We start from the raw sequence: 25,598 nt of genomic DNA, 5'->3' as shown, positions 1-25,598 counted from the left end.
AACCCCTTCCCCTTTCACAGCCCCATCCATTAATGCGCATGTGCACATTCACAAGGAATAGCAGTGAGCTCCCTTTGCATCAATAAATACAGCTTTCGTCACATTGGCAGCCAGACCAGTGACAAACACATGCTTGTGGACACTTTCTAATAAATCTCACTCACCAGCACATGCACAAATATCTCCCTTGACCAGATTGTGCACGCTCTTCAGTGTCAGCAACACAACCTATAGGTAACATCACCACAAACCTTCCAAGCATGATTATATCAATAGGTCTCTTTCCGGTGGATGCCAACAATCATACATTGAATCGTGTGATTTACAGTCCTGACAGGTGGGAGGAAGCTTTTTTTAAAATTTTCCCAGAGGCACAGGAATCTGTTCAGGTATCTGCTACGGAGGTAGTTAGACAACAGCGTTGTAAGCGGACCTTATGCAGGAAATGGAGTAGGTATTGCTCCTGAACTGTTTACTGAACTATATGGATTATATATAGAACAGGGAGATATTCCAGCATAAATGTGTGGGTATAAGTCTATCCCCACATTGGCTGCCACATGTACTGATATCACTTCCTAGAATATCATAAGATGTCTTCACATTAATAGCCTCTGCATATTCAACACCTCCCCTCGAGCATTCATTCTGACCCTGAATTTTTACCCTTCTTCATCAGAAGTATGTCTATATTTTCACATCATTAACACATCTACCTTGCTATTCTAGTAAGTCTATTAATTGTTTATGACTAACTTGTTTTTATTTCTGAAATAGTAGGAACTGCAGCTGCTGGAGAATCTGAGATAACAAGGTGTGGAACTGGATGAACACAGCAGGCCAAGCAGCATCAGAGCAGGAAAGCTGACATTTCGGGTCTAGATCCTTCTTCACCTTTTGAAGAAGGGTCTAGACCCGAAACGTCAGCTTGCTTGCTCCTCTGATGCTGCTTGGCCTGCTGTGTTCATCCAGCTCTACACCTTGTTATTTCTTGTTTTTATTTCTATCCATTATTGACCTGCATCCTACTTCCATCCTCAATAAGACCTTATGGTAAGGTGTTATCATCAACTGTACAAACTTCATAAACTTGTCAGATGGATCTCATTCCTCTCTCAGCTCCCAAAGCCACACTGATTTTGACGATGAAAAGTCCTCTCTGGATTGGAGGACGTTGGACAGAGCACAGTCATTCACTTCATTCTGACTAATATCGAAGTACTCATCAGAAGCTTTCAATACTTGATCATATGACTGAGCCTTCAGCTGATGGGTCCATCTGCCCCGTATCCTGTTGGTTTTGCTCATCACTGAAAGGTGCCAACCTCAAAGTTGCACTTGTTGCTAAGGCGTGCTAAACAGTTACGCTGTCAATCTCACTTCACTCTTGAGTGTAGCTGCCTTGTGTGTTTGCTTACTGCTGGAGTTTTTATTTTACTCCATGTTTGTTAGTATTTTCCCCTGGTTCAGAGTTCACCTGAGATTCTCTGTTTGGGCCTCTTTTGTTTATTTCATTTTCTCTCTGCTGTTTTTCCTCCTGCACTGTTTCGCCATTTCGCTTTAAATGCTGAAAAAGGCCGCTGACACAGCCAACCTTTGTTTTAAAATGCTTGGGCCAGTTCTGAACATCATTGGCTGGTAGTGATAGCAGTAGGGACATTCTGATCTGTGCCTACGGTGGGGAAAAATGAACCAATTTGTTAATTCAGCCACTTTCTTTGGAGTACGTGATCGCTCCGCTCACTTTGCGAGCTCACTCTATCCCATCACTTCTCATGTCCATTGAAGTTTCAAGAGTATCGATCATTCACATTCAATGCACCTCCTCAACTTTTATCCACCTGTCATTCAGTACGATGCACCTGACCGACAGCAGGCACTTTTTCCGAAGGCCCTGCATCCATAGGATGGACACATGCCTTGTATCCATTCCTCAGTCAGTTCTCTCATATCTTACAAAAAGCTCAAAACACAAGGAAAAGGACTGGAGGTGGACATCCCAGATTGCAACTGTTGGTTGCACAGAAACAGGCAGTGAAAATCTGCACCTCTGGCCATCAGAGATAGAGACACTGGGAACTTTCAGATGCCTGGTGACAGAACGAGAGAAAAACAAAATCTTACATGTACTTCATAAAAGATAAGCTCATTTCTCTTTACTCCAGAAAGTGGTGAAATGGCGCAGAATGGAAACTTGTAAACTTTTCACTGTACCTATCTGAGTACATGTGACAATAATGCTAATTCTATTCCATCCAAATCAACTGATTATGGGGAATGACACCATTTCTTGCATTATTATTCTTTTCTTCTCTCCTTCAGGGCCTTCAAGCATGAGCTTTATTTTCCTGAAGATAATTTCTCAGAGTACCACATTCCTTATGAGGATGCACCATCACAAGACACATTACCATGAACGAGCACAAATCCCCATTGTTAGGTAGGGAGCACTTTGACAGCTAGCTGGGTATGCATTCAGTGTGACAAACACTTCACAATTCAGCATGAGTGGACACTGGTGGCAGGTTCAACTGTATCCTCTCCTCAGCTCTACACAGCTAACAAGTCAAAAGGTTCATCAACAAAAAGATAATTGAAAAGGATAGTAGCCAATTTGCACCATATTAACAGATATCTCTCTACAACAGTAAAGAATATGAAGGAGTCTGATTCTATCCAAAATTATTAGTGTCCAATAACATCTCAAGAATGTCTGTCATGAAGTGAGTGGCTTCCTCCAGACTCCACACATGGCTACCAGATGAGCACAACAGTGCAAACTTTGCAAAGTATTTTGCCTCCGCCTTTAATTGAATGACATGTGTCTTAGCTTTTGTTGATGTGCTCAAAGCTGCTCTATAGCAGAGTGACAGGAATAATGCTTTGGGAAAAGATGTTGGTAACAGTCCATATGGAAGTTGAACCTACCCTCAAAGCAACCGTCTATTGCCTCTCCTGGAAGGAGAACCCAATGCTCTGTCTCATCTGCTGGTTAAAGCTACCCCTGCACAGATATGGCTGAAATGATCGGTAGCAGGGGTCTTGTGGGCTCCAAGATCTAGAAGTTGTTTGCCAAGAATGTCTCAGGAGGATATCTGAGCAACCCTGCCCTGGTCTAGTCTGAAGTCTTGGAAGATGCTCCATGGAGTAGGAGTAACTGGATGAACAGGACAATAGTAATTCACCAAGGCCAGACACATGAATGTTTGAGAAAATGTATGATGCTTAGTTTCCTTTTTGTATCATAGTATTTACAATTGATTCATTCCCACCATTTCCGTGTTCCCAATCCTTGATGCTGAATTGAAACTAACTTTTTCATTTGCTTATATGTGAAGACTAGAATCGAGATGGGGTATGCAAATAGGTGCACTTGATTGCCGGACTCCTTTTTCTGTGTCTGTGGTGGAAGAAGCGGGCAAAGATTCAAGGCATGCAGTAGTTATTTTAGTCCAGTGTGCCTGGCTAGTCCAAAACAAAACTTGCATTTATATAGCACCTTTCAAAACCACAAGACCAATGAAATCTTTAATTTCTGTAGGTACCTCTGGCTTTCTGAACAGCAGTTTGAACTGACTATTTAGCACTGGGTATTTCATCATCATCTTTCTTGTAGCCTCATCCCTTTGTCATTGAAACCATGATCAAGTAATGGGCATTCTAACCAGCCTTCAACTCGATACATTTCATGACAACAATGTTATGCAAAATACAGAACCATATGATCACTCTGGAGATCCTTGTTGAATGGCCCCGTAGAAGTCAGGGATTTTGAACTCCACAATATGATAGCCCCATGACAACTTTTGGAAAATTTGCCACACATCCTACATAAGGCTTTTCTTCCATGATGTAAGAGTGATCGGTGTCACTGTGTACCTGTAGGAAGCCAGTCAGAGTTGTGAATCAGGGTGCCTGCTCATTATGGCCACGCTCATTGCAGGGGAAGGCATGGCAAAGAAAAAAAAAATCGCCTGCCTTATACATTTGTGCGCAGCTAATTGGGAGGTCATCTATATTCTCAGAGGCACTTTGGCAGGGGTAAAAACAAATACATTGAAGGGACTGATAACTTTGCAGAAACTGGTAATGCACGGTCACCAAACTCTACAGGGAGCTGCTGATGTTCTACCAGGCTGCAGATTTCTGCACCCACTTGAGAGGTCAACGATGTTAGGCTCCTGTCTTTATTTCATTTTCATGCCTCCTGTAATTTCAATCCCTTTGTTGATTTTCTCTGTCAAGTTTCCTTTTGCAATGGTTGCTGCTGCCATTGTTTGCAGTCCTCATCTGAAGTCCAATCTAAAGCAGCCAGCGAGACACCCGTCCTAATGTATGGGTGAACAATTCCAAGCTTTTATCAAGATGTGTGTCATTACAAGGACTCTCCGCAAGTGATTCACCCAAAGAAACTGACATAACAATGATGAAATCTCATACTTTCTTGGTATCAGGATACCTGACTTGAGGGGTCTTGTGGTGTAATGGTGGTGTCCCTAACTCTTGAATAGTCCCTCATCAGGACCCACACCAGTTCTGACAAAGGGTCACTGGAATTGACGAATTAACTCTGTTTTTCTCTCTACAGATGCTGCCAGACCCGCAAAGTTTCTCCAACACTCTGTTTTTTTGTTCCACACTAGAACGTGGCAGCCATGTAAGAGATGTTTGCAATGTGGTCAAACATGTTGATTATTAGCCTGTGAATCTTTCCAATACACTTGATGGCAGGAAGAGCCATTGTGTAGATGACAACACCAAACATCAGCAGTGTTTTGCACAAATGCATTGGCCAATCCAACAGACATCTATGGCCCAAGCATCAGAAATAAAGACAGAAGGAAAGATAAACAATTCTGACCTTTAACTAGCTCCATGTTGAGTCACTAGATTTCATTCACATTTATTGCTGAGTTTCCTGAGTCCTGGGACACCCATGCCTGAGACAATAAATTCAAATGTCTTTTACATATGATTCTGTAAAGATTGGGTTTCTTGGCCACGTGAAAATGTGCGTGTCTGCGTGTGTGTGCACGCACGCACGTATAGCGGGAGCAGGGCAGAGATGTCAATATTCACCTCTTCCAGTGTCATTGGAAACGAGTGAAAGGAGAAAAACAAATAAGGCGAGGTTGTGTAACGGAGGTGTCTCTGTATTAAGGATGTAAAATTGGATTGAAATTAGTTTAGTTTTAATCTTACGCTAAATAAACCCGGCCTGACAAGCTTTTTGATCTCACATTAATATTAATTTAAAAGTACTTGAGTTGAAAGGACAAAAGCCAGTCATCCCTAGATAGTGCTTTAATTTAACCAATCTGTTTAAAAGTGAGTTGATTTAAATATCAGCATAAAAATAAAATGGCATGATATTCTTTATCCATTGTATTTGAAACTGAACCTGTTTGAGTGTAAAAAGGCAAGTTTTCCAAAAGAAATTTTGAACATAACTTTTTGTTAATAGAAAATTAAATCACGTGTAAAGTCAATATTTTCAAACAGCAATAGTGTTCTGTAAAAATATGGTCAGCGATTTTACTGGGACCATGCCATTTTATTATTGCGTATTATTTTATTGTTTAATATTGATTGAAATTGGGAAGGCAGCATTTTCCTTCCCAATTGCCCTGAACCTATTAAGAGCCAATCACATGGTTTGAAATGGCATTTATTAGTGATAATGGGAACTGCAGATGCTGGAGAATCCAAGATAATAAAGTGTGAAGCTGGATGAACACAGCAGGCCAAGCAGCATCTCAGGAGCACAAAAGCTGACGTTTCGGGCCTAGACCCTTCATCAGAGAGGGGGATGGGGTGAGGGTTCTGGAATAAATAGGGCGAGAGGGGGAGGCGGACCAAAGATGGAGAGAAAAGAAGATAGGTGGAGAGGAGAGTATAGGTGGGGAGGTAGGGAGGGGATAGGTCAGTCCAGGGAAGACGGACAGGTCAAGGAGGTGGGATGAGGTTAATAGGTAGGAAATGGAGGTGCGGCTTGGGGTGGGAGGAAGAGATGGGTGAGAGGAAGAACAGGTTAGGGAGGCAGAGACAGGCTGGGCTGGTTTTGGGATGCAGTGGGGGGAGGGGACGAACTGGGCTGGTTTTGGGATGCGGTGGGGGAAGGGGAGATTTTGAAGCTGGTGAAGTCCACATTGATACCATTGGGCTCCAGGGTTCTCAAGCGGAATATGAGTTGCCGTTCCTGCAACCTTCAGGTGGCATCATTGTGGCACTGCAGGAGGCATTTATTAGTAACTGTTTTAATGACAAAAGTCAGCTGCCTAGAAATAACTAGATCTTCAAAATTTCTATTTTTCCATTGTTAGGTATGAATTCATGGTCTCTAGGTTACTAGTTGAGTGTTATAACCACTAGGATTTACAATTCCTTCTACACATATCTAAGTCATTCCTGCTCAACAGCAATTTTACTCATATTCAAATAATAATCAATTACTAAGAGCCAAGATTTCTTTTTAATTGATGCCTCTTAAGCATCAGTGTCAATTCTTAATCGAGCAAATTGTCAACTTGATTCAGATATTTTCACTGTAATATTGAAGAAACATCATCATCATTGTTGAAAGAGATTATATAAAAAAACTAGTATGAAATTAAGATTTGAAATATGCTTACCTGGATCTTTGGATGAACTGATATTAAAGAAGCTACAACACAAATAAGCATGTTGAAGCTCGTAACAAATTTATTTTCAATGCAGCTGTCAACTGTGGTGTAAAACACATAGCACAGGATTGCAGTTGTTAATGACAACACATAATTCAGACACGTAACTGATAGAAGTGCTGCAATGATACAAAAACAGAATAGTATCACTAAAAATCTTATTATATCCCATACAAGTTCAGAACAAAGTTGTGATAAAACTAAGTTATGGAACAAATAATTGAAAGTGGCCTTTCTGTTTAAAACATTGAAAAATGATAAAGCACCAATTAACGATGCTTAGGAATGGTTACTGGGGGGAAAATGCTTTGATTTGTAAGATCTTATGCAAAAGCTTCTGAAATTATTTGGATATGTCTTGTCCACAGATATTGTTTTCTTCATCTCTACTTCGCAATTCCTGAATAAGTGCATCAATTTAGTTCAATTATGAGATCAATTATAGATTGAGGAAATTATAGGTTCTGGAAATATACTTCTTAAAAAGTGGGCATTGTCTGATCCAGTTCACTTCAAATCATTTAATATCATGCAGATAAGCCTTCAATGCATCAAGGCCAAATTTGGCAACAACCCAAACAAACCCTGCACTACAAGAATGGAAATTCTATAGAAGATCTGCATCAAATTTGTGAACATCTCAGTATCAATCTCTCCTTATAATGGAATCAATCATACAATTTTCATTTCAAGACAGAAGACCAAGAGATTTAATAAATATGTTTAAAATGGTTAGGCATTTGATCAAGTGAATAGAGGAAGGTGATTCCTCCCTTTGGGTATAAACAATAAGGAAGTATCAAATTAAAACTGTCAGCAAAGGGAGTGAGGATATAATAAATTTCTACAATCAGGAAATAATTCTTTACATGCCAAATTTCTCAGATCCTTGTGATGAAGCATTACGCACCTACTTCACCCCTTTAATAGAATGACAATAATACAAAATTTCAGCATAGTTCACGAAGAATACAAAGGTACACACTTTGTAGTCTACTGTTCTAGAGTCTGATGTTTAGCATAAGGCTGGCCTAGCTTTTTCAATGTTCCAACAAGCTCTGTAACATACAAGGTTTTGGGAGTTACTATATTTCATTTATACTGAAATATAAATGACAAACCTAAATAGCTCAACAGGATTGAAGGTTAATTATTGTAAATAAAGTTCTGTGGATAAATTTGAAGGAGGGTATTCATTGACAGAAAGGTGAGTGATTTTAGTTGAAATAGGTGGCAAAATGAGAGTCAAAGAGGTAAAATTGTCTCAAATTGTAGGATAAAACAGAAATTGCTGAAACTGGGAAATCTTCATATGTAATCGCAGAAGTATTGCAGTGCAGAGGAGATATTTTGGCCCAAAGTGCTTATACTGGTTCAGTGAATGATCATGATCACAGTGTCAATTACCTGTTTCTTCTCCACACCCTTGCATATTATTCTTCTTGAGTGTCTCAATGGAACTGAATAGGCATTGCATTCCATATACTGACTACTCATTAAGATATTCCTCACTTCATCCTTGCTTTCTTTTCAGATGACTTTAAATCAACACCTTCTTGTTTTTGTTCCTTTTATGAATGGAAATAGGTTCTTCCTACCTACCCTATCCCGCCCACTCATGATTTTGGAAAACTCTATCTGATCTCCTTTTAACCTTCTTCATTCCAATGAGAACAATCCCAAATTCTTCACAATATCTTCATAACTGACGTTCCTTATCCCTGGAGCCATTCTTGTAAACTGCTTTTGCACTCCTTCCAATGCGTTATGTTCTTCCCATGATGTGGTGCTTAGAACTGCACACAATAACTGTGAATGTGTAGCAAGAACTGTATAAAGACCATGCTACTGCTCTATCTTTACATCTTAACATATGATGCATGTATTCACTTTATTCATCTTATTAACAAGGCAGGCTGACTGAATTTGGCTAAGATTCAAGCAGTGGATTCTCTGGTCTCTAGTTATAAGACAGGTAACAGTATTACTTACATTATACATTCATTGTGTACACAGAACAGATAGTTTTGTGAAAGGTAAGTCTCCCTTTTCATCATAAATGTAGGCTGTTTGTACTATTTAACAAGTTCGAAACAATCAAAGCCTATCATATACAAAGATTACTGAAACAATGTCCTGGCAGCTAAAATAATCGCTGAAATATAAATGACTTTAAACTTCTCTTGACTCCCTCCCTCCCCATATCTCCAGACTGTAACCAGGCAGCATTTATTTTTGTTGCATGGGGAAAAAATTTCGTACAAGCATTTGTTGGGCTTTCTTGTTACTGTTTCAACCAACTGCCAGGCTGTCTCCACACCCAAAGACATTACCTATGACCTGTACCTATAACGCAGCTGCATTTCTTGCTGCTGGCTCTTCTTAGATGTTTTATTTTGACTTACGTTGAGGAATTTTTCCCCATAAGAATAACGTAAAGACAAAGGTGAGGCATGATTTGAGGACTGTTATTGTGGCCAATGCCACTCCTATCAAGGCAAAGGGGCCTGGATGCCACTACAAAGGAATGTCAGTGAGCAGAGTACATTGTCTTGATCTAACATCTTGCATTTACAATTTACACCTTGCATCAAAAGGTCAAAGGAACCCATCCTGGAGATGGTTTTCACACCTCTGGCCACACAACTCATAGAAGATACAGACTCATACAGACAGTGTGGAGCCAGTACAGCAACTGTGATAATCATCAGCATCCAAGATCAGTCAAAGTTTAACACATTAACACCTTGTCTAAACATTGGGAATCCAATTAAACAAATCAAGTTCTCGAAGAGATTAATCAACAAGACAATGGGCCTTCAGATTTGACAGGAAGATTTGGAGGCCCTGCAACTAGTATATCTAAAGGAACAAAAACAATGTTGCTGGAAAAGCTCAGCTGACTGGCAGCATCTGTGAAAGAGAAAACAGAGTTAACATCTCGGGTCTGGTGACCCTTCCTCAGAACTGATGGTGATAGGGAAAATGTCAGTTTGTATGCAGAAAATAGGGAGGCAGGTGGGGTCAGGAGTAAATGATAGAACTGAGCCCAAACAGAGAGACGGACAGTTGGACAGACAAAGGAGTTGGTAATAATCAGGCTGGGCAGGTGAATAGTTGTTAATGGGGACTGTTAGGGGCTAACAACAGGGGGAGTAAAAAGAAAAAAAAGGGCAGCACAGTGGCTCAGTGGTTAGCACTGCAGCCTCACAGCACCAGGGACCCAGGTTCGATTCCAGCCTCGGGTGACTGTCTGTGTGGAGTTTGCACATTATCCCCGTGTCTGCGTGGGTTTCCTCTGGGTGCTCCGGTTTCCTCCCACAGTCCAAAGATGTGCAGGCTAGGTGGATTGGCTATGGGAAAATACCCGTAGTGTTCAGGGTTGTGTGGGTTATAGGGGGATGGGTCTGGGTGAGATGCTGCAAGGGGGGGTGTGAACATGTTGGGCCGAAGGGCCTGTTTCCACACTGTAGGGAATCTAATAAATTTCCCCATATGGAACAATGGACTAAGTTACAAATAGGAACTTCGAAAAATGAAGTGTTTCTTTCATAGCTAGCAACCAAATATAGACTGTACATATGCAATGCTGTACAACACAATGCATTCACATTCCCTGGTTTGAACAACACAAGAGAACAAAATATGACTCAAAAGCTTCAGATAGGATGCTGGGAGTAAATGTTAAGTTGTGTTACGTTGTCTGCTATCGTCATGTCGGTACTAATCTAATAAATGTAATCTAATACATTGTATAGCTTAACACTGAAACTCAAGTTAAAGGTATACAATGTCCCAAACTGAAATCCAGATGTACTTGGTATGTGGGGACATCTAGTGCTAATAAGTATTAAAGCAGCTCTGGATGCAGTGTTGAAAATATGGGGTTAGAACTGATGGTACACATCAACATACAAACATCAGGCAACTTGTGTGAAATGTGATTTCAATGGTAATATTAAACTGTCTGTTTAAGGTCTAATATACAAAATAACTTCAGGTCTTATTATTTAAATAGATAATAATCAGAAACAGAGAAACTTGGAAGGTTAGGCAGAGTTTGCAAAGAGAAAACAGAATTAATGTTTCAAGTCTAGTGACTCTTCTTCAGAACCCTTCTTCATGGGCTCGAACTGTTAACTCCGCTTTCTCTCCACAGAGATACTGCAAGACCTGCTGAATTTCTTTAGCAATTTCTGATTTTGTTTGTTTCAAATCTCCAGCATCTGTGGTTCTTTGTTCTTTCTCACTTTTAAAAATGTGCTGTAGGTCCAGAATGGGGCTCGGATGTTCTGGCCCCGGCGTTAGTGCCAATGTTTGAGAGAATAAGTGTGACTGACTGGTGAGTCAATAGTATAGCTACCCACGAATGGAAGTACATTTTAATTTCTCTAATTTTTCCAGCGTAGCTCATCTGACTCTAACTCAAACTTGAAGACCTTCTTGCAGAGTGCCAGGTTCCCAGTTATTTTCCATCAGAACTTTAAAGCTTCTAGGCGATTACTGTGTAGTCAGTGTGTCACAATGTCTGATGCTTCCAACTTGCATCTTTCAGAGTACATCCAGTGTCCGACTAATCTGGAGATCAGAAAATCTGGGCCTATAATATTTTCTCAAATAAGGGGACCAAAACTGCACATGGTAGTCCAGGTGTGGTCTCACATATGCCCTGTACAGATGGATAAAACACCCCTTGTTTGATGTCCCATTTCCCTTCCATCAAATGTCAACATTTTGTTTGCCTTCCTAATCACTTGCCACACCTGCATATTAACTTTATGTGATTCATGTAACAAGGCAACCAGATCCACCTGAACCTCAGAGTTCTGCATTCTTTGTCCATGTATTCTGTCATTCTATTCTACCTGCCAAAGTGGAAAAGTTACAAAAACAGAAGTTGCTACAGAAGCTCAGCAGATCTGGCAGCATCTGTGAAGAAAAAAATCAGTGTTAACATTTCAGGTCCGGTGACTGTTCCTCTGAATAAGAATGCAGTTCTTGCTATATAATCACAGTTATTGTGTACAGTTCTCAGTAAAAACATTACCTGTTAGGTCCCTTTTATATCTTTCCCTCCCAACATAAACCTATACCCTTTAGCTTTGGACTCCCTTACCCTGGGAAAAAGACCCTGGCTATTCCAGCCAATTCATGCCCCTCATATTAACTTCTACAACATCATCCCTCAGCCTCTGATGCTCCGGGGAAAATAGTCCCAGCCTATTCAGCCTCTCCCTATAACTCATTCCCTCTAACCTCAACAACAACCCATAAATTTTTTCTGCACCCTTCCAACTTTAACAACATCTTTCCTAGAGCAGAGGCTAAGATTGAGTGCAGAATTCCAAAAGTGGCCTAACCAATGTCATGTACTGCTGCAACATGACATACCAACTCTATTCTCAATATACTGACTCTTAAAGCAAATATATTAAATGCCTTCCTCACAACCATATCTACCACTGAATCCACCTTCAAGAAACTATGAACTTGCACCTCAAGGTCTCTTTGTTTGGCAACACTCCCCAGGACCCAACCATTAGTACTGGAGAAAATTCTACAATCTATTATAAAGTAAGGAATAAATTGTCACTTGGTTGATAATATAAAACAAAGAACTGCGGATGCTGGAGATCTGAAACAAAAATAGAAATTGCTGGTGAAACTCAGGAGATCCTATGTTCTGATGAAGAGTCATCAGGTTCAAAACAGTGATTCTGCTTTCTTCCCAGTCATGCTGTCAGACCTGCTCAGTTCCATCAGCAATTTCTGTTTTAGTACCTGATTAATAATGACCTGTTTGGGCATTGGCAGTATGGATTTGCAAATGGGGAATCAATTTTGATGAGCCTCTTTTGAAGATATTACTAACATTATTAAAGGGTACGTGATGACTATTGTACACTTAGATTTACAGAAGACCTTTGACAAAGACTACACAGGAGGCTGGTAGGAAAAACTGAAGCCAGGGAATAGGAGGTACCGTCCTGGCATGGATTGACAATTCACTAACAGACAAAAGCAGAGAGTAGGAATAAATGGATCATTCTCACAATGGCAGACTGTGACTACCAGGATACTGCAAGATTATGTACTTGAGCACCAACAGTTCACAATCTATATCACTGATTTGCTTTCGGGGAATGAACACAATAGTTCAAAATTTGTGAATGAAACAAAGCTAAATGAGAATGTGCGTTGTGAGGGAGGTGTAAATCAGTTTCAGGAGGATTTAGTCAGGCTGAGTGAATAAGCAAGAACATGATAGACGGAATATAATGTGGAAAAATGTGAGGTTATCCACTTTGGTAGGGGAAACATATGTGCAGATTATTTCTCCATGGTAAATGGCTGGAAAGTTTAGATCCACAAAAGGATCCAGGTGCCCTTATCGATAAGTCACTGAAGGCTAACATGAAGGTGCAACAAGGTATTTGAAGGTTAATGGAATGTTAGCCTTTATTGCAAGAGAATGAGTGTATGGGAGTAATGAAGTCTTGCTTCAATTGTATAGGAACTTCATGAGCAGCACCTGGAGTACTGTGTGCAGTTTTGGTCTCCTCATAATATTATTTGATTTGACTTATTATTATATGAACTGAGTAACAGTAAAATGTATTGTTTATTTCTACTATACAGGTAAATCATACCTTATATCATTACATCAGGGTAATAGAGCAGAATGCAGAATATAGTGTTACAGCTCAGATAAGATGCAGAGAAAGATCAATTTTAATACATGTGAGGCAAGTTCATAAGTCTGTCAACAACGGAGAAGAAGCTGATCTTAAATCTGTTGGTCTGCGTTATCAAACTTTTGTATCTTCTGTCTGGTAGAAGAGGGTGGAGGAGAGTGTAACTGGGATAGCAGCGGTCTTTGATTATGTTGGCTGCTTTCCTGAGGCACCAGGATATATAAATGGAGCCAATGGACAGAAGGCTGGTTCATGTGATGGACTGGGATGCGTTCCCAACTCTAATTTCTTGCAGTCTTGGGCAGAGCAACTGCCATAGCAGGCTGTGATGCACCCAGATCAGATGCTTTCTATGGCGCATCTAAAAAATTGGTAAGAGTCATTCTGGACGTGAAGAGTTTCCTTAGCCTTCCAAAGAAGTAGAGGAATCTGTGTGCTTTCGTAACCATAGCATTAATGTGGACGGACCATGACAGACTGTAGGTGATATTTACTCCTAGGAACTTGCAGCTCTCGACCATCTCCACCTCAGCACCACTGATACAGACAAGGGCGTGTCCTCCACTCTGCTCCCTGAAGTTGATGACCAGCTCCTTCATTTTGCTGACATTGACAGAGAGATTGCTCTCTTTACCCCACTAAGCTGGCAATATGTTGGGAAACACCGATGTACAAAGGGATGTGGGTGCCCCTGTACACAATGAATGAAAGTTACGAGTTTGGTGCAGCAAGTATTAGGAAGGCAAATGGTATGTTAGTCTTGATTGGAAGATGGTTTGAGTTGAGAAGAAGGGATGTCTTACTTCTGTAATATAGGGGCTTGTTAAGACTGAAGCTAGAATACTATATGCAGTTTTGTTCTCACAACACAAGAAAGGATATACTTGCCACAGAAGCAGTGCAGCAAAGGTCCATGAGGCTGTTACTAGGGATGGCAGGACTGCCGTACAAGCCGAGATTAGTTCAACTGGACCTATACTTGAGATTAGAAGAGGGAATCTTGGTGAAGTGCGTAAAATTCTAACATGTCTACATTACATACAGGGATGATGCTTCCCTAGTTGGGGAATCTAGAACCAGAGTGACAGTCTCAAGAGCAGCGTTGGGTCATTTAGGACTGAGATGAGGAGACTTCACTACAAGAGTGGTCAACCTCTTGAATCTGCTGGATTCTGAAGGCTGGATCCTTGAATATATTCAAGAAAGTGATAGATACATTCAAAATATTGGCAAAGAGCTGTAGCTCAGGTTGTGGATGAGGTTGTTGACTTGATCTCCAAGCTGGCTCATTCTCGTTCAAATGTTTCATCATCATGCTAGATGACATTACCAGTGGAGCCTCTGATGAAGCGATGTTATTGTACTCTGCCTGGAATTTATACTGTCTGGTCCATTATGATAAGTAGTGACATTTCTGGTTTTGAAACTGCTTTTCCAGTTCACTATACCTATCTCTCTCTTCAAATCCTTATAATTTCCTTCATTCAGGTTTAAAGCATACTTCTCCCTTCGAATAGAACATGAAATGCTGGCATGCTACAAGCAGTGTCACCTAATCATTCTTTCCCCAGGAGGCTATTGATAAATCCTGTCTAATTGATCATTAACAGATTTAAATTATTTGGCTCATTGGGTGGCCCTAATTTGCTACGTTGTAAAAAACAATATTCTGAATACACTCGAGATAACAAGGTGTAGAGCTGGATGAACACAGCAGGCCAAGCAGCATCAGAGGAGCAGGAAAGCTGACATTTCGGGTTTAGAGATAATGGGAACTGCAGATGCTGGAGAATTCCAAGATAATAAAATGTGAGGCTGGATGAACACAGCAGGCCAAGCAGCATCTCAGGAGCACAAAAGCTGACGTTTCGGGCCTCTCTGATGAAGGGTCTAGGCCCGAAACGTCAGCTTTTGTGCTCCTGAGATGCTGCTTGGCCTGCTGTGTTCATCCAGCCTCACATTTTATTATTTCGGGTTTAGACCCTTCTTCAGAAAATTCTGAATACACTCTTTGCTGTCATTTTCCAGGCTAGCATTTACAATCTGAATCATCTAATTTAGGTGTAGATTAAAGTCACATATGATTATTGTCATTCTAACATATCCCATTTATTAATTTTTGTATACTCTGTCCAAAGGCATAACATTTCTGATGAGACTTTTCTGAAAAGCCACTCTTTCATTTCTAAATTCACTATTTAGATTGCTTTTAGATAATGCCTTGAAATTTCATGCAGAGACTCCCTGATTTTGCTACAGTCTTGTCAGATGCCCAAACCCAAAACTCCCATCCCTGAATTCGGCCCTGCCATTTCCCCAGTGTGGGATGTTGGGTTGGGTGGGGGGAACCATACTTTGTTATATACTGCCTTCAGCGAGATCCAATTGCCATCAGTGGGGTGTCCAAAACATGGCTTGTACCATTAGACCTATGAAGAGAAGCTCTACACTTACTGGAGTTCTTTGAACAGACAGGGTATTCTTTTGGAGAGTAAAGTATATTTTTCAATATGTTCCCAGGTTACCTTTAGAAGAAGTCAGGTACTGTTGGGAGAGATGAGAAGTTTTTACAAGGAATCATGTGCCCTTTGGAATCGTCAAAAGTACAGTTGAATGTGCAACAAAGGTGGATAAACTCAATGGAGCAATCAAAGGAACTGTCAATACAGCTGTCAAGGTATTTAAATCTCTCATTTTAAAATATTTGAAAAATTTGCAGTGTTATCTTATTCTTTGTTGACATAAATTTGATATTTATCATTGTAAAATTAGCACTGTGTGCCTGACTTCCAACCTATCATTAGCGCAGTAAGATTCCTGATTCTTCACAGTTTGATAGGGTTACAGTCTAATTGAATAAACAGTCTATGAAATGGGATTATGACTACAAATCTTTCTTTTTATAAGGAATTAAAGGGTTAAAGGTAAAGTTAAAGGTTCAGGTACTAAATTCTTTCAAACTTGTATCACAGGTAGACAGGGTGGTTAAGATGGCACTTAGCAGGCTTGCCTCATTGCTCAGACCTTTGAAGATAGAAATTGCGACATTATATTGAGGCTGTACAGGATGTTGGTTAGGCCTCTTCAAGAGTGCTGTGTGCAATTCCAGTCACTGTGCTAGAGGAAGAATATTATTAAGCTGGAAGGAGTTCAGAAAAAAATTGCCAGCATGTTGCCGGGAATGGAGGATTTGAGTTATAAGGAAAGGCTCCCTGCTCGCCTGGAGCTAAAATCAGCATTTTCAAGGCAGTTTTACAGGTTTGTGGAGTCCTAATATCTCCTAACTCTGTGCTCCTAATGAGGAGGGAAATTTCAGGCTCAAGACTCTACAAAGTGCCTTCATGTTAAAGGCATTATAGTAATGCAAGTCACCTCAAAACTTAATTTCTCCAATATATCCTTGCTGATTTCCTGATTTCCAGCATTCCGTTTGACAGGCTTCCGTCTGTGCCACAGGCAATGAGTTCCAAATATCCACCATCCTCTGGGTGAAAAAGCTTTTCCTCGCTTTCCTCACATTTTCTCTGATCACTCTGCCCCTTGTCTAAAATTTATACCTCTGGGGTATAAGGGGAAAGGTTTCATTCTGATTACCCTATCTACACCCCTCATAATTTTGTTTATCCCACTCATGCCCCAACTCAATCTCCTCTGTTGTAAGGATGCCAACGCCAGGCTGTCCAATCTGTGCATAGCCAAAACTCTCTAAATTTGACACCATCCTGGTACATCTTCTCTCTACTCTATCCAGTACTATGATATGCCTTCAAAGTGTGGATTCCATAACTACTCTTCTGATTCTCCAATAAAACAAAAGATGGGAGTAAGAACACAGCCTCACACCCTGGACGTGACAGCCATTAATCTCTACCCTTACCAGAATAGATATTTGCCTCCTTTGGGAAAGCCCTGAAATTTCCAGCTAATCGAAACTGGCAAGTGACCTGATATCATGGGACATTGTCACTTTTTCTTCAAATTTACATTCGTAGAATTTTATGGGAAGAAAAAATGTACCAAAGTAGGTCCATGTGTACTCTCACATTCTTCTTTATATATTTTTCAAACCATATCTTTGAGATGCTAATTACATTTAAGATATTTATTTCTATTTGTGATGCTTTTGTTAATTTATCTCTTTATGAATGATTTGCACATGCAGAAAAAGAGCCATTTTCACTGCTGTTCTTTGCATTCTTATGAATGTAATATTACCTTTAAATGTCTCTCTCCCTCCCCAAAACTGTCTGGATTTATCCCAACTGCTGTTTTACCTTTGCCTTTCTTTTTGTTTTCTATGTGTCTCTTCACCTTAGCCATCCCCCAACTTTTTGTTTGAAGTCTTATTCACAGCTAATGCTACAAATATTGCCAAAATACCAATCCTAGCTCAGACTAACTGGCTTAACCATTGACCTGACTTAGTTGTGATGCTCCAGAAATAATTCATCTCAAAATGCCAATCTTCCAGGTGAGTTTATACTTGTCACTTGGTGAGGCCCTGCCAATTGCACCCCTGAAAAAAGAATTGCCTTCTTATTAAAAAGAGTTAGCTTGAAAAACAAAACGTCAGCAATGAAACAAAAAATAGTCATGGATGATTTTCATTAATGGGGAAATGTAAGAAAAACACTGAAGCTTAAGAAAAAGTCACTGGCAGATACAATTGCCAAATTGGAAATTTTTATACGGAAGCAAAGAATAAATCTCTATTTAACAAATGTAACAAAGTACACAAAGTGTCAAAAGTTGATCGGATGATTGGAACATTATTTAGTTTGGGAAGGAAAATTGCAGCAAACCAGACTGAGTAAATCAGTTTCCCCAAACCTCTTTTTTTAATCATTCTAAGTTTATTTAAAAGGCTTCTTGTATACTTTGCTATACTATATTCTCTAGATGTTCCTTTTCATTGTGTTTTTTTTTCTGGGTCAGTTATTCTTGGTTTCGTCTCATTGGCTTTCAGAGTTTGATTCTATTCTCTGATTAGGTTCTATTCCACAAACACTTCGCAGAACTTTATAGTTCTTAGTGAACAATATTGTTGGCACAAGTAGTTGCTAACGAACACATTCTCCATTGAACACATTCTGACCAGTATGCAAACTTGCACACGACACAAATTAATGTTGAAATTACAGAACCTTTGTTTAAACACAGATCAAAAAAACACCACCTGCTTAATTCACTCTCTTGGTATCTCTGCATTACATGTTTGGTACTTAAATTAAATCATTAAATCTCAAATTGGCCAGAGCATTTCATTACTTCAGGAACTGGCAGAAATTTTCAAATAAACCAACTCTCAGCAGAACAGTTTATTTCAACCATCCAAACCAAGGTGTCCAATATGTAGCCCCAAACCCCAGGAATCCAGCCTTCAAAACACAGGGAACTCAATCCTATCTCTGTTAATTGTTATTTTGTGCTGTGGTTGATTGTCTAAATTTTGCAGGCTCACAATGTTTGAAAAGGAATGCTCTAGCTCCATTGTCTCAGTACTGCATAAATACTGATTCAGAAAAACAAGAGATTTTACAGCTGCTGGAGATGGCTGCAAATGAAGAAAAGCGTGGATTTAAAATCCTTGTAGACCCTGAGGCTGTTTTCAGTACATAAAACAAAAGTTTAGATTCCCCAGCTCCATACAATTATGTACATTCACTTGAAAGATTATTCCTAGATGAATTTTGAAAAATAACAAAAAAATTCGAAGTAACAGTACCCATGAATGAAGGGAGGTAATAGGAGAACTAAATCATGAATAGTGGTTACTTTGGGAGAGTTACAACAGCTCATGGAAGCAAGCTTCAACATTAATCAATGGTTTCTGGAGAAATCGAGGAAGACTAGGTACAGTAATAGCTCATCATTCTTCAAGGGGGTAAGTCCACTTCATTAACACACCTTGTGATACTTTGATTGAGATAGTTGTTTAAGGGGATCATGCATTCATCCTACAATTATAACACAATTTTGTTTTCCACTGATACCTGACTATTTCTCATCTAGATTCTGCAGTCTGTCTGACTGTTCCATTTCAAGTAAATGTAAAGGAACATATTTTCATGGGAATCAGGGATGGGCATTAAACAGGACTCAAACTCTGAATTGTGCACCCAGCTTCTTGCTCTTTATAATAAATAGCCAATATCTCCCCTTCAATTTCCACTTAGAAGGAACAGAGTTTAAAAGTGTCAGTGTATTTTAGTTAATTCAGGACCCAATTATTACGTACATTGATAAGAAGTACATTTAAAGAACAGTGCAAAGTACGCTCTATCACCTTTTTTGAATATTTAAGATCATTTTATGATAAATATATGCATATGGATTCATATTCAGCAGAACAAAATTTCAACAGAATGTTCAACACATTGAATAGTAAGACTTCATTTTATCACATTTAACAAGTCTTATACCTTATGTTTTCCCCACAGATTATAAACCAAAAAATGCTGAAGGCGATCTCCTTAATTTGGAACAGCTCCCTCAAGACCCCCACTAGGAGGCATCTGCTGGAGATAGTTAAATGTGAGGCTGGATGAACACAGCAGGCCAAGCAGCATCTCAGGAGCACAAAAGCTGAGATGCTGCTTGGCCTGCTGTGTTCATCCAGCCTCACATTTTATTATCTTGGAATCTCCAGCATCTGCAGTTCCCATTATCTCTGCTGGAGATAGTTGTTGCCTTCTGGATGTGCATCCAATACATCCAGATGTTGAAAACTTAATAAGTGCTCAGATGGAGAGGCCCCAGCGGCTACTCTATATCCTTCTCTGAGTAAGTTCAACCCTGTGCAGAATGCATGTAATTATGGTTGGTAACGTTTATCTGTCATCACTTACATCTGACAGTAACAATCTCTTTGTACGTTCCAAATATCCCACAAGGGGTTTGTCCTTCAGCTCTTCTGCAGCAAACAAACAGCGTAAAAATCTTTCAAGCTTTGCCCTACTGTTTTCTCCAGATTGCTGCTGGCCATAATTCTGCATTTTGTAACACCAGGAATGGCTGAATTATACTAAAGAATGTAAAATGCACACTTTTGCTCTGTCAGTACATCTAGCATCCTCAATCCTTCTTTCACTATTTCCTCTTATCTTTCTCCTACAGCTATACAGCTAGACTTTCCTAATGGGCAACTTCACTGCCAGGAAATAATTTGGATGGTGCATTCACCAGCTGATTTGACCGTGCCTGCAGTTTAAGCTGCTTTCTTCTGATGGGAATGATTAAATATGTTCTTAAGGATCCCTGGAGTCAAGCGATGCCCACCACCATTAACTTCAAGTCTGGGCAGTAAGGAAGAGCCATATTTACAGACGTGCTCCAAACTTAGATAACTTTTAAAGTGAGGCTCTCTGTGAGCCACTAGAAACTTAGCTGAAGTTTAAGAGTCTGGAGTGAGGCTTTTTTCATCATACAGAGATTTTTCCAAACAATGTCTAACATGGAAAAGACTTGGGAGGGGGCAAAGGGTCAGGAACAATGGGACTTTTATTGACATAGTTTGTCCTAAAGTTATGAAGTTTCAGAGGGAGTGCAGTCTGGCTGTGAACTCCAAGGTCCCTCACATCCAACGTTGTTCTCGAAGGCTAATTGATCCATCTCTGAGAATGTTGTTTCATTATCTACTGTAATTCTAGACAGTGAGAAGGACTGCTTTAGACTCTTCATTCGCCTTTTGGACAGCTCTTCCAACAGCTGCCAGATGTTAATGAGCTTTTTTGTCATCTGGGACAATTCTTCAGGCACAATAAGGCATGGCAAGGGCAGAAATATATTTATAGGACTGATTAATGATTCTGGTTACCATCATTGGGTGTGAGCTTCTTAAAATTAAAAGAAGTTTAATGGAAAATTTGCTAATTAGTAAGGGTAATGCATAGGAATATTTTGAGAGATTATGAATGCACAGCTAATTTTACAGGGGAGAAATCATAAGACAGATAAGACCACAGAATCACAACGACGGACTGGGATTGGGGGAATTAACCTTTAAATGAGTTTGTAGATTTCTGAATAGTCAATGAAAGCTAACAAACCACTCTGTTCTGAATGTATACAATCTCCAGCACTGGCAGTAACAAATTCTGCACTGAATCACCATGGGAGAGATTAGCCTACATCCCAATCCCCAACTCTATCGGTTACGTTTTGGGATTACCAATATTCAGATACCGGGATTAATTTTCAAGTCCACTTTTGACCCATGTGAGGTGTTCACTAGGCATAATAAGCTGCACAACAGCAGATATCAAACCCATTTACCAATGACAGTCATTTACAGTGAAATGGAATGCAAGTAGGAAGATCTCACTTGGGAAGAAAACATTAGAGCTTAATTTAAGCTTTAAAACCCGGTGAACCATTTTCCAACATTTTTAAGAGCTTGATATTTCATTGAAAGCTTGGCATCTATAGTTGGGAAGAATTGAATAATTAATTTGCATTGGTCTGAAAGGCACAATAAAGGTGAAGTTAAAAACACTTCAGTTGCTAATGGCCTACTTTTGCTTAATTTTTGTTTTCCTTCCATGGACCACCTAAATTATTCTGTCAGTTGTAGAATCATAGAGATGTGTAGCATGGAAACAGACCCTTCAGTTCAACTCATCCATGCTGACCAGATCCCCTAAACAAACCTAGTCCCATTAGCCAGCATTTGGGCAATATCTCTCTAATCCCTTCCTATTCATATATCCATCCAGATAAAATGGTGTAATGTACCACCCTCCACCACTTCTTCTGGCAGCTTATTCCATACAAGCACCACCCTCTGGGTGAAAAAGTTGCCTCCCAGGTCTCTTTTAAATCATTCCCCTCTCATCTTAAACCCCTAGCCTCTAATTTTGGACTCTCACCCTGGGAAAAAGATCTTGTCTAATCACCTTTTCCATGCCCCTCAGGATTTTATAAACCTCTTTCAGGTCACCCCTCAGCCTCTGATGCTCCAGGGAAAATAGCCCCAGTCTGTTCAGCCTCTCCTTGTAGCTCAAACCCTCCAATCCTACCAACATCCTTGTAAATCTTTGCTGAACCTTTTCAAGTTTCACGACATCTTCCTGTAGCAGTGGACCAGAACTGCACGCATCACTCCAAAGGTGGCCTTACCAATATCCTACACAGCTGTAACATGACCTCCTGACTTCTGTACTCAATGCACTTGATTCAATGAGATGGATCAATGAAGGGTTATCTGGTAGGTGAAACTACACAACAGGTCACCAATTAAATGCATGAATCTATGGAAAGAAGCTCCTATTACCAAAGTAGGTTGTAATGGCAGTGATATTTGAATGCCTGACTAACTGGGTTATTGATTTCCTTGTGAAGTCAGCTATCACCTGCAAGGTCACCTACCAAGCAACAGAAATGCAACGAGGTATGATCTCAAGCCTGTCTCTATTTCCACCCAGACAGGATACAGATCTGTGCAGGTCATGCCTTTGAATGGCAAGAAGGGCACGATTTTTAGAGCCACCTGATGCAACATCATTTCCGACATCGGGTCACATTAAAACAAAGGATTGTGTGATTAACTATGCAATTGTTTGCTGTCATAATCCTAGGTGTTGTATTTTTACTTAGTAATTTCGACATTTCTCTTTATTTGCTTATATTCCTTCAAAAGTTACCTACATTTAGTTTTTCAATTACGTTGTGAGAATTCTTTGCGTACCTTTCCAAATCTTCACTTGGACATGTGAAAAATAATAAGGAAATGACTTCCATCTTTATAGTGTCTTTTGCAATTATAGCACATTCAAAGTACTTCACAGCCAATGAATTACTTATAGTGTAACAACCATTCATTTTTAGGCGAATCAACAGTGTGCTTGTATTCACTGAAATCCTGTAGGCAGCAATAGGATAAATGACCAATTAATTTGCTTCTGATTTTAACTGATTGATGGATAAGTGTATGCCAGAATATTGGAGAAACTCACTTGCTCCTTAACAGCCCCCATAGGATCTTTCGCATCAGCTGAATAAACAAAGAGATTCCAATTTAACATCTCAACCAATGTCAATAAACTTACCTTGGAAAAATGAATGCTATTACCACATCAATATTCTGCTAACATTCATACCAATCATTGAGAACTAGCACCAACGGTAGCGATTAAGATGATTCTTAGCTTAGTTCTGTTTTCTGAAAGATTGGGTTGGTTATGTTACAAGACATTCTTTTACAAGAATTCGCTGGAATTCATCCAAAGATGTACAGGTTAGGCGGCTTGGCCATGTTAAATTGCCTATGGAGTCTGGGGATATGTAGGCTAGGTGGATCAGCCATGGGAAATTCAGGGTTACGGGGATAGGGTAGTGGGTGGGTTTGGGCAGGATGAATTCAGAAGGTAGATGCGGTCTCGATGGACTGAATGGCCTGCTTCTGCACTGTACGGATTCTATGATTCTATTTCAATTTATACTCTAACTGATTATGATTCGGAATAAGTTATGTTGTCTTAATTAAATTTTACCACTGCAAGTAATTGATAAATAATGACACATACCAAAGTACCAACACCGTGATCCACCTTCTTCTGATTTTTTTAGCCAGGATTCATTCCAGGAATTACCAAAGTCAACCAGCAGCACCAATTCAGTCAGAATAAAACAAAAAGCACCAGCTGAACCAATTCCAAACGACACTAAAAAAAAGAAAACTTATTAAATATCATCTCTGAAACAAATTAGCCACAGCTGAACATCAATATTTACATGTAATTAAGTTTTAACATTATTCAATGGTTATTTTTATTCATTGAACTTTCAAAACAGTTTTATAATCAATGAACTAGTTACAGTGGAATTTTCAGGTCTACTGTTTGATTTCTGTCTGACGTCAACTTGGCTGAATGAGCAGGTAAATGGTGGAGAGGTCATGTCTCACAAACCTCACTGAGTTTTTTGAGAAGGTGACCAAGCATGTGGATGAGGGTAGGGCAGTTGACGTGATGTACATGGACTTCAGTAAAGTCTTTGATAAGGTTCCACATGGTAGGCTATTGGAGAAAATATAGAGGCATGGGATTGAGGGACATTCAGCAGTTTGGATTAGAAACGGGCTTTCTGTAAGAAGGCAATGAGTGGTCGTTGATGGAAAATATTCAGCTTGGAGTCTGGTTACTAGTGGTGGACCTCAAGGATCTGTTTTGGAACCACTGCTGTTTGTCATTTTCATAAATGACTTGGACGCAGGCATAGGTGGATGGGTCAGTAAGTTTGCAGATGACACAAGTCAGTGGAGTGGTGGACAGTGTGGAAGAATGTTGCAGGTTGCAAGGAGACTTGGATAAACTGCAGAATTGGGCTGAAAGGTGGCAAATGGAGTTCAATGCGGATAAATGTGAGGTGATTCACTTTGGGAAGAATAATAGGAAGGCGGAATACTGGGTCAATGGAAAGATTCTTGGTAGTGTGGATGTGCAGAGGGATCTTGGTGTCCATGTACGTAGATCCCTGAAAGTTGTTACCCAGGTTGATAGTGCTGTTAAGGCGGCTTACGGTGAGTTAGGTTTTATTGGTAGAGGGATTGAGTTCCGGAGCCGTGATGTCACGCTGCAACTGTACAAAACATTAGTGCGGCCTCACTTGGAATATTGCGTGGAGTTCTGGTCGCCCCATTACAGGAAGGATGTGGAAGCATTGGAAAAGGTGCAGAGCAGATTTACAGGATGTTGCCTCGTCTGGAGCAATGGCCTTATGAAGAAGGGCTGAGGGACTTGGGTCTGTTTTCATTGGAGAGAAGGTGGTGAAGAGGGGATTTAATAGAAACATACAAGATGATCAGAGAATTAGATAGGGTGGACAGTGAGAGTCTTTTTCCAAGGATGATGACGTTGGCTTGTACGAGGGGGCATAGCTACAAATTGAGGGGTGATAGATTTAAGACAAATGTCAGAGGCAGGATCTATACAGAGAGTGGTAAGGGCGTGGAATGCCCTGCCTGCCAATGTAGTTAACTCAGCCACATTAGGGGCATTTAAACAGTCCTTGGATAAGCAGATGGATGATGATGGGATAGTCTAGGGGGATGGGCTTAGATTAGTTCACAGGCCAGCGCAACATTGAGGGCCAAAGGGCCTGTTCTGCGCTGTACTGTTCTATGTTCTATGATATAAAAGATCACTTTCATGAAGGGGAAGCAACATGATCACTGAATAGAGACGTCCTCTTGCATGTCCTCCAACCTGTCAAGATAGTGGGT

The 25,598-nt window shown here is 40.1% G+C and overlaps 1 protein-coding gene across 2 annotated transcripts in view; it reads right to left on the bottom strand.

Annotated features, from left to right (window-relative positions):
- LOC125452092 (serine incorporator 1-like) overlaps window positions 1-25,598 on the bottom strand; it is a 72,347-nt gene that overhangs the window by 21,842 nt on the left and 24,907 nt on the right. Inside the window, exons 5-6 of one of the 2 annotated variants that reach the window (XM_048530083.1) lie at window positions 23,902-24,039; window positions 6,633-6,802 (exon numbers count right to left, since the gene is read on the bottom strand). In XM_048530083.1, the coding sequence (XP_048386040.1) occupies window positions 6,633-6,802; window positions 23,902-24,039 (308 nt within the window). The remainder of the gene's footprint in view (window positions 1-6,632; window positions 6,803-23,901; window positions 24,040-25,598) is intronic. The other variant, XM_048530084.1, reaches the window with a different exon arrangement.

Source organism: Stegostoma tigrinum, chromosome 5, assembly GCF_030684315.1.
Source record: "Stegostoma tigrinum isolate sSteTig4 chromosome 5, sSteTig4.hap1, whole genome shotgun sequence".
NCBI lineage: Eukaryota > Metazoa > Chordata > Chondrichthyes > Orectolobiformes > Stegostomatidae > Stegostoma > Stegostoma tigrinum.
Note: the sequence above shows the minus strand (reverse complement) of the source record. Positions and strands in the feature narration are given on the sequence as shown.